We start from the raw sequence: 9,823 nt of genomic DNA, 5'->3' as shown, positions 1-9,823 counted from the left end.
CCGAAATCACGGCGTGGCATTGCCAAATTGCGTCTTTTATTTTCTTTGATAACTTTCTGTGTTATTAATCGACATCAAACTGTACCACATGACGACGACCTGATGAAGCGGTGCAATAACCCATTAGGAATTAGAGTTGTCGAAAGAATTCAGGAAATTTCAGAGTTAATTAGGTGCCATAGTTGGTATGAAATCAAAGCGACGATCGCCGTGTGTCTATATAAGCGACGCTAGATTTTATCACGACGACCAGAGGATCCGCGAAACATTCCGTTTTGGGAGGGAGGGGGGGAAAGAATTGCGATGCAAATCACGTTCTCGTCGAATATAGTTTGATCTGGTCCTTTTACTTAATTAGGAGCTTTTATCTAGTATAATATACAACAAGAGAGCGAAATTTGAAAGGTAAATCATGTATAATTGTATATACATACGAGATGCAAATGAATTGAATTTTGCAAACTGAATGCATGATTCATTTAATTTCCGCTGATTACATATTCCACTGGAAACTGTAAATATATCTACATGGATACAACATACATACGAACAGAACAAACAGGTAAATCCAACCGCTGGAACGCAGTCTGAGGGAAATGAGCCATGTCATGATGAAGCGGCTTTGTTTTTCTCCAGGTGGATCTCACGCTGAGAAGCAAATGGCTACCGAATTACACATCTTATATACACACACTTCTCTCTCCAATCTTTCACTCTCTCTCTGTCTCCATCAACTTTCATCTCTCTCTCTCTCTCTTGTCTGCTGTGCGCTGGCCGTCTGGTTTCAAGCGTCAACAACGCCGTCCAGCCAACAACCCAACTCGCCCAAAAAGCTACCAGACACAACGACGAAGATACTTACATTATAAAAAAGCGCTATGACCTCGTCGATTTACTGCCTTGTCGTTACAGTTGACAATTTCCATATTTGTCACGACCCATGATCAAATAAGTGGCCGATACCTATTCCAGCAACCCCCCTTCCATTATCCCGACATGCCCTAGGAAAAATTTGCATGTCTGTCTGTTTTATTTCCCCAGCAGTGAAGATGCTATCGCCATTTATTTTGAAGTGTTTTGGTTTTTCTTTAAAAGGCAGTTTGTTTGTTCCCGTCTCGTTTGATATCTAGTCTTTGATGAACTCCACCCCGATTTTTTTGTTGAAGTTCGTTCCCCACCTCTGAATATGTGGGGACCACGCCTCAAAGTGTCTTCTGTGTGCATTCTATTATGTGAGATTTTGAAATGAAGATGGAAATACCTACACGCTTGACCCCATCATCAGTCAGACTATAATTCGAAGCGACAGTGATTTCTCATTCTTAGAAACCAGTTAATAATCCAGCGTATTTTTCTTTTACATCAATTACATCATTTTTGATTGCGTGATAGAGCTGTTTAAAAAAAAAGAACAACTCTGAATGGAACGTCGTCATATCACGTGACCTTATTCATATTGGATTTGCGTTTCGTTTAATCCCATCGGCCAATAAATTATTCAGAACAGTCTTATATATTGTGATTTGACAAGAAAAGTAGAATAAACGGCCGTATACTTTTCATGGATCCAAATACTGGTGATGCCAAACTGTGGAAATACCAGGAAAACTTCACTTTGAAAGACAGTATTTGCAAAACAACATGATTCATTTATTCAAGCAACTGCATCGATCAATTGTCGATGCTGGTTACCAGTAGAGAAAAATGTGTGAAGAACGCAATTGTCTTCACACACAACAAAGAAAAACATGCGTGCCAGCAGAGACCCTGATAAGTAGCGGGGGAAAAAAACTTGGGTTTGCGGACAGGTTCCCAGTAAAAACAGAATCAAGTTTTCTTTTGTTGTATAATAAGAACGTTCCGTTTTTTGCTATTCGTGTTCAATATTTTTTGTTCCTTCGTCCACCTACTCTCGTCCGCTGTCTCAAAATGGACTGCGAATGACTTGCGATTGGGACACGAGAGGAAGTTGTTGACCTTTGCGTTGCACCACACAGCCAATGACAATAATAAAAAAAAAACTAAAATTCCTTCATCTCACGAAACGACTTTGGCTATTTTTTTGACATTTTGCAGCTCTTGCCCGGTCGAGCGCATTTATAGCTCTCGATATATTTTCTAGTGACCTTTTTTTCTCCTTCTTATTCTTCTACGATTATGTTGTGTTGTACAAGGCACTCTCGTTCAAATGTTATTTCAACTCCACCCATAACTACAGTTGCGCAGAGTGCCACACCTTTAACGGTGTGGCCTTTGGTAAGTGCTATCGTCAACCCAACTGGAATTGAGATACTGATACGAATGCCCACTTGCCGACAGGGATTTTTCGACAGTGAGTTATTTATACCCATATCATTTACTTCTTATGCATTTCCTTTTTTGAAATGGATAAGTCCAGGCTCTTTTTTCTTTTCCTTATACCGGCACTTTTTGTCAGACTGTGGGGATAAAATGTTTTCACTCGAAGGACGTCATCAATAGATGGAAACCTTGATCCTCTTAAGACAGAAGAATTCGTTTGCTTTTTTACGTAACATGAGTTTATTGCGCAAAATGAGAGTAAATATTGACAAATCCACAGAAGGATATTGCTGTTTGATTATTTTTAAAAGAGAGTACAGAATCGCATAACGAATTACGGAAAGAGTTTGGAGTTTTTAAAAAGCATCAATCCACAAACTTCTTATTCCCCCCCACTAGAACAAAAAGAGCCTCATTAGATCACGGATCACAACTCGATGGATGCATGAGATTCGTTTGCCTTTGCGAATCAACTTGTCGGGCAAGCTCAAGAAACGAAATCAAAACGGTGGTTAACGAATGAAAATGTCAAAATGAGTACGTCACCAAACAACTTGTGCAATGCGCAGTCAACTTGATCAAATGAGAAAAAATTAAAAATAAAATATCACTGGGTTAACTATAAGAGGCACGAGAGCGGTGTCGTGAAATGAGCCAAGATAGTGTGTGATCGCTGAAATTCTTCTCAACTGGTGATGGCGGCCGAAGAATTTTTATTCGAAGAGGGCGTGATCATGATGGCAATGCCTCCTTCGTTCACGGTGCTGTAATCTTCCAGGCAACGGGCAACGTCGGGAGGAATGGTGATTTCCTGGCCAACAGGCAACCTCTTCATCAAATCGGCGATCAAATGGATCAGCGACGTTCGATCCGTTTCATATTCACCCAGCTAGACAGAATAACCGATGAATTGCGTCTTCTTAATCGGGAAAATCAACAACCGAAGGCTTACCTCTCGTTCGAGCCTAGTGTACTTGGATTGACTAGCGCTCAGATTATTTTCCAAAATGCGCGTGGTAACCTTGGCTGATTGCAGCTGGGCCTGCAACTCACGCACTTGCTTTTGAAGTGCCAGGTTGGACTCCTCCAGAAATCGTGTCTTCTCCATCAAATCCTCGGTGGCATGATGTTGCGGGCTATTGGGAGATGCAATTCCAGCGACTATCTCCTCCTGCAGAACGTGATACTCGACTTCATAAGCCGCCAGCTGCCGTGAAATGTCCAGTGCGAGTGCCTGGAAAAGTCAACACAAGCTGATGGAATGCTCGCGCACCAAAGTGATTAAAAACACAAAATAAAAAAGTAATTTCCAACCTCGCGGATGACACGCTCAAGCTGAGTGGCTCCCATGGACGGTAAAGTGGTTTTGAAATAATCCATCAACTGCTCAAAGTTGCGGCATTGGAGAAGCATATCTTTGTGGTCGGCAATCAAAGATAGCGCGACACGGAAAACCATCGACATACCGTTCATAAAAACCAAATCTGAATACGGAAAATATAAGAAAGATTTAATCAAATAAGAGGAACATTCGAATGCCTCCGACATCTTACCGAAAACGCGAACCACAAAGCCCAGGGGAAATTGCGAGGCGAAAAGAGTTAAAAACCACGGGGCTGCGTAGAGAGTGGGACTGATTTCATTCTCCTCGAGATGCTCGTAAAGATCGCGATGCGAGTCCCTCAGCAAGCGGGCCATTTGGTACAATTGAACCTGGAGAGCCGCCATGTCGGGCAAGTATTGGCGGCGGAGCCCCAGTTCCAGCATCAAGTAACGGAGCATGTAGTAGGCTTCCTGCTCTTCCAGGTGCATGAGCAGTACGCCGCCGATGAAACTAAGGCCCTGGCAGTAACCCACTTCACTGTCCAGCAACGAATAAGCTTTTAGCAAATTGTACAACGACAACTGGCCGGGTCCTAAAGAGGCCTGAAAATATTTCTGCGTGGGGAATGTGCGACCCAGATCGATGATGATGGCGTGCTGATGAGAAGTGAGCTGGCCGAGAAGGTCCTCGTACGGCTCATCAAGCAAAGGGAAATTTTCATAATCAACAGAATGGGAGGACAGACTGTAATCGTCGTGAGCTGCGTGTCGACACCACGAAGGCTGCTGAGTTTCCATCAGATTTCGCGTGTTGACCAGGGCCTGCCAAGCCTCGCCTCGTCGATGTTTCGGCACTCCCTTCTCGACGGCACGGGCAAGGGTGGGAAAATCCGGGGCCACACTGGAAGATGAATTAAGAAGCTTTTCCCACAACTGTGAGGCGGGGCGCACACATTGGACAATTTCATCGTAGTTTAACTTCATCCGCTTGATTGCCATCTCTTCTTGATGAGCTGCAGAACAAATAAAACACGGAATCGAATCGTTAAAAGAAGTTACACACACACGATCAAGCGCATAGCGTGAGTTTGTGGAACAAAAACAAACTTTCAACAAACATAAAAAAAAACGTCTATACCTTTTAATCTTTTGTTTTCCTTTTCCATGCGTATTAGAATGATTTGTTGTTTGATGGCCTTTTTCCAAAGTATCCGATAACTTTCGCGAGTTCGTTGGGTACGGCTCTGATCTGCACCAGCTCCATACTTTCGCACGTCTCCCCCAACACAGAACTCGTTAGGGCTGCTCTGATTTGGCGACTTGACTTGCTGAAAAATGGCTTGACGCCAAGATGCCGCAGATGATGGCCTACGAGGACTCGGTGTTTCTGGTGGATGCGACACATGAGCCGGGGATGGACTTCCGACTTTGAAGAAACTAAAATGGCAAAAAATGATGCATGATTTTTTTTTCTTTTCTTAATAAAAGACAAGTTGATTTTACATGTCCATGATAGGCGATTTCAAAGTGGGGCTTTTTTCGGGTTTCATTTCCGATTTCTCTCTGCTGTCTCTACGTTTGATCTGCATTTCTTTCAATTCCTTCTTAATGGTGTCTCCGTGAGAACTGCAAAGCGTTGTGGACCTCGGGCGAGAGCCTTCCGATCGTTCGTTAGGGTCACCATTTAATGGAGACTGACTGAATCCGTCATCGAAGCGAAAAGATAACTTTGATGGGGTCTTTTCAGTTACCTGTTGTAAATAAATTTAAAAGCAAAAACATAAAGAATTAGAAATTGTATCGAGGATTGAAACAATTTGATAAATCTACTTCAACATGACTCCCAACACGAGGGGGAAGACTAGACTGGCAGAAAGACGGTTGCGGTGAAACGCGATCCATTTCCTCTTTAGTTTTACGTTTCAACAGTTGATCAAAGGAATTTGTCAAGGAGCGTTTGGCCTTTTTAAAGATAGTGCCGGAGCTTCCATCAAAGTACTGACTTAAAAACTCGTGTCTAATAATAGAAAAGTAGAATTATGACAAGACTGTTTAAAATTTTCGGAATTGTGACTTCAAAACTGCATACCTATTCTCGGCTGTGTCATGAACGTGAGTCATTTGTCGCGTCTCGCAATGCGCTTTTAAAAGCAGCAGCAGAAGATCGTTTTGTTCACTAGTTTTTGTCAAATCAGCGCCTTTATATTTGGCCACCAATTGCTCTTGATCATCTTCAGGTAAAGTTCCAATGCGTCTTAGCAGTAAACAATGGGCCTTCTGATCAGGCAGTCCTAAAAAATATCAAATTAAAGATTTAAAAATAAGAAACATGTACTAAGAGAAAATCAAACCGACCTTCGACATCAGCCATTAATCTCTGGAGCCAAACGGCAGGGCAGTGCTCACACAGGTTACCGTGAATTCGCTTTTGAGATTCAGCCGCAGAGTGGGAAGCAAGTTTTAAAACTAATAATCAAACCACCAAAATCAACTTTTCGCAAATACAGATGTAATTTTTTTTTTTTCAAATGTATACCGGTCATGATTTCATCGGCAACCGAACTATTTTGACATTTGAAAACGTAACACACATTATTTTCACTGGCGACGTCACGGCAGATGAAGCCAAAATTGTCTGGATGTTGAATGCCCTAGTGAAATTTCACAAAATTGTCGACATACTCCTTGAAAAGATATGCTAGAAATCTATAGTGTTACCTGTGAGCAATGAGAAATGTCACAGAATGGTTTACTCAACATGACGGATTTACGATCTGGACTGATTAGCTTTACGTCACAGCGGCTGATTTGCAACAGCATTGTGCGATTATTTTCGTTGCTTGCGACCTGTTGCCAAATATTTGGAATACCTCGTTACTGGGCTAAATTCTACTAGGCAAAAACAAAAAAATTGAATACCGATCGAGGAACTTCCAAGTTTGAAGTCGAGTGCACCCTTTTAGGTCCTTTTGCTGATACGCTGCCCGTAGAATTTGCACGACCGCGCGTTATTGGCTCCAGAGATAAATCTTTTCTGCATGTTAATATTCGTGATGCATAAATGTCAGTGATTTATTTACGAAGTAGAAAGAAATACTAACCTGGGTGGCAAACTGGAAACGCCCCCGCTAGCTGTTCGAGTACGAAAAGTTGCCGATGAATCATGTTGAATGCCTGCTATCCCATTTTGAGGTATTGAAAGGTTCTAAAGAGGAAAACGACATTTTTACAATCACGACCTTATTCCAGCATGAGAGGTCATTACCGATACTACTTTCTGCTGAGGCTCCATCCGATCTGATAGCGTTTTAAGGACTTCTTCAGTCTGTTTGAGTATAGACAAAGTGTTATTGCTAGCTGCATTTGCAGGTTGAGCTTCGTTGAACTCTTCCTCCTCCTGAGTGTCGACCAGTTTACTGGTAAACATATGACGGGTTTCGTAGACGTCTCGATTATCCCCGCAAATGTCATTCAAACTAGTCGGTCTGGGAAATCTAGCCGTTTGAAGGAATGAATTACTGTTTGCTTGCGCAGGCAGGCTCATCTGCCTGCCTTTTTGCTCTTCCAGCTCGTTGTGAGCACGGAATTTTTCCAGAACATCATCAATAAATGTTGGCGGTGCTTTGCGGTGAGACACTGATTTGATTTTGCCAAGATACAGAACCTACATGGAAACCAATAAGAAAGATATAATTTTAGTGTCATCACTACAAAATGTTGCAGATTATTTTTACCTCGAAAAACTGGGATCCGGAGCTTCCGGCATCTTGCAATGACGTAATACTGGAAATGCTAGCATTACTGGATTGGCGAGATGGCGGGCCCATAGAACCTTCTCTCGATTCTCTGTTGCTGTGATCTCGGGAACCTAAAAACATCTCAAGAACCTTCAACGAGAACGAATGGTAAACAACACAATTAGTTTCTTCGTTCAAGTTCGATTGCCAACAAAGTGCGAAACGAGGTCATCTGTTGGGATGTAACGTCAGCCACCCCACCCACGAAAGCTATTTTGTCTCCTACTCTAGCTTTTCGTTGACAAAAGTGATTTGGCATCAGCTTTTGAACGCCCACGAAACTCCTAAACTTGCCATTGGCGGAACAATTGCCAAAAATCTCCGTAACCGTTCCTCTTTTTAAGAAATGTGAAATTTCAAAACGCAAAGAGAGAAACAGATGATCCAAGACGTCAGAGCAAATACTAGAAGGTTGAAGTCGAGCGCGGTGGGGCATATCGAGGACACAGACATAAAAATAATATAGCAAACATTGAGGACGAAAATAGACACGGTCGACGTCAACGCAGAGGGTAATACTGTCGGATCTTGTACAACGCTTTCGAGTCCTTTTAGTTCACTGATTATGTAATATCTTGACAAGTCTGCCCATCGAATTAAGATTAAAAGAAAAGAAAGACATTTTTTTCACACAATTTCGGGGATGAAAAAAACAATCTTACCGATCCGTTTCGGTTACCGCTTTTAGTTGGCATTTCACTAGTCTGGGAGGAAGGCGGTCCACTTATTAATGCTAGATTTCCTAAAGATGGTATCGTTATCATTTTCCTTAAGATGCGATATTAAGTCGAACTCTTTAACAACTCACACCATTGCCTTTCAGTACCAATTAGACGAATGCTAACTGTGTACCATCGCCTGGCGAGACGCTGTGTTCGACTGAGAGCTACGAGGCCGTGAGCCCATGCCTGTGCAATAGCCGAGGTACGATCATGTGCAGAGTCAGCAGCTCTTCACATGCACCTCCAAAGATAGAACTGACGCCCGTCCTATACGAGGCGTTCCCTTTTGTTTTGCCAAAGAAAAATTTGGAGAAAGGATTGAATGCGAAGCAAATATTATGCTGTTCAAATGACAATCAAGACAAATACTCTGATGTTCGTCAACCTTCTGGTCTATGTAGTCTTTTAGGGACATTTGGAACATCGATTTATAGGACTTCAAAAATAGTTTAATAATAATACTAAACGCAATGCCCCAACTGATTAACGGAAAACTGAGAGGATGAATTGAGGATTGCCTTTCTCTTTTCTCAATTAGATTACGTCATCCGAAAAACGAGAAATTGAAAGAAAGACAAATTTAGAACTAACACGGTAATCCCACATGTTGAAACGTTCTTTTGGTGACTCCCAGCGTTTTCCAGGGTGTTCCACCGACAATCACCAAAAATCTAAATGGACATTTTTTTTGTTCCTTTCAATGCAGCAATGCACGTGTAACATCACGTGGATGCGGCGTGAACTCTAAAAATACGAAGTCCTCTGTGAAATCCCCAACAACCCCTATTTGCAAGAGTTTCGGTTATGAAATAGACTGAATGATTAGATATAGTTCATAAGTTATGTGTCCCTAAATTGTGTCACACAGCAATAAAAGTTATTCCTTACACAGTTCTGTAGCTGTTTTATAACTAAAAGACTTCAAGTTGTATACAAAAATATTTCTGTGATTGCAACAGCGTATTTCCTTTCAGTATTATTCAAGTTGAATCACCATAACTGACGACTGAAGATTTTATTTATTTATATTACACATTTTAGTTTAATAAAGTTTACTTCAAATCATGTCTTGTTAATTTAGCAAACTCACAAGTAAAATTATTTTACAACTTTGAGTTAATAGTGTTATTCATAGTTCATACCTAGCAAACTCCATAACTTGTATTGGAGAAATTATTGCTTTTGAGGGGTTTCAGAGTAAAAGTGTATTTCTGTCAAGGTTATTTGCTCTATGTCAAGACATGATTTGAGAGATCAGAGGGTATATAGGCCAACATTTGACTTAGGAGGAAAAAATGTATTATACCTTTATTGTTTGAGTACCAGTTTTTAATTTCTGAATACCCATTTCACTACTTGATCCAGATATTTCCAGGTTTAATGACGAACCTCAAAAATGCTTTATCCCATGTGAAAATTATCCGATTTCCCTAAACAAACAAACAAAGACAGTCACAAAAACATCACTCACAAGTCACAAGTCACAATTCACAAACCTGACAAGTGAAAATATTTCAAAAATAATCCGCGTAAAATGGGTGTGCCAACTCACTACAAACAGAAACAAATAAACAATAACGTTTTGACATTCAAATACTCAGAAAAATTTGTTTCAAGAGCCCTTCCATATTTTATGATAATTTTTAATACGGAGGAAAGTTATTTTGAACGTTTCTTTTT

At 41.1% G+C, this 9,823-nt stretch overlaps 1 protein-coding gene across 2 annotated transcripts; it reads right to left on the bottom strand.

Moving 5' to 3' along the window:
- Positions 1–2,513: 2,513 nt before the first annotated feature.
- LOC124312669 (TBC1 domain family member 1-like) lies at positions 2,514–9,607 on the bottom strand. Of its 2 annotated transcripts, none has more exons than XM_046777156.1 (16): positions 9,450–9,607; positions 7,359–7,511; positions 6,890–7,288; positions 6,726–6,829; positions 6,544–6,658; positions 6,343–6,471; positions 6,161–6,275; positions 5,980–6,090; positions 5,714–5,915; positions 5,455–5,641; positions 5,128–5,375; positions 4,763–5,061; positions 3,855–4,637; positions 3,616–3,785; positions 3,254–3,535; positions 2,514–3,190 (listed from the first exon to the last, which is right to left on the bottom strand). In XM_046777156.1, exons 1-16 carry the CDS (start codon positions 9,489–9,491, stop codon positions 2,987–2,989), a joined length of 3,543 nt encoding a protein of 1,180 aa, XP_046633112.1. In that variant the 5' UTR covers positions 9,492–9,607; the 3' UTR covers positions 2,514–2,986. The 2 variants fall into 2 exon arrangements, with proteins under 2 accessions (XP_046633112.1, XP_046633111.1); XM_046777155.1 differs by lacking the exon at positions 9,450–9,607 and adding an exon at positions 8,084–8,320.
- Between the last annotated feature and the right edge of the window lie 216 nt (positions 9,608–9,823).

This window comes from Daphnia pulicaria, chromosome 8 (genome assembly GCF_021234035.1).
Source record: "Daphnia pulicaria isolate SC F1-1A chromosome 8, SC_F0-13Bv2, whole genome shotgun sequence".
Classification (NCBI taxonomy): domain Eukaryota; kingdom Metazoa; phylum Arthropoda; class Branchiopoda; order Diplostraca; family Daphniidae; genus Daphnia; species Daphnia pulicaria.
This window is presented reverse-complemented; position numbering and strand designations above follow the sequence as displayed.

Excerpts from the sequence above, each read along its gene's own strand:
- LOC124312669 (XM_046777155.1), bottom strand. The coding sequence starts at position 8,185 with ATGATAACGATACCATCTTTAGGAAATCTAGCATTAATAAGTGGACCG. Across the intron at positions 4,638-4,762 it reads GGAAAACAAAAGATTAAAAG|CTCATCAAGAAGAGATGGCA; the intron begins GTATAGACGTTT and ends TTTGTTCTGCAG. Across the intron at positions 3,786-3,854 it reads CTTTGTGGTTCGCGTTTTCG|ATTTGGTTTTTATGAACGGT; the intron begins GTAAGATGTCGG and ends TTCCGTATTCAG.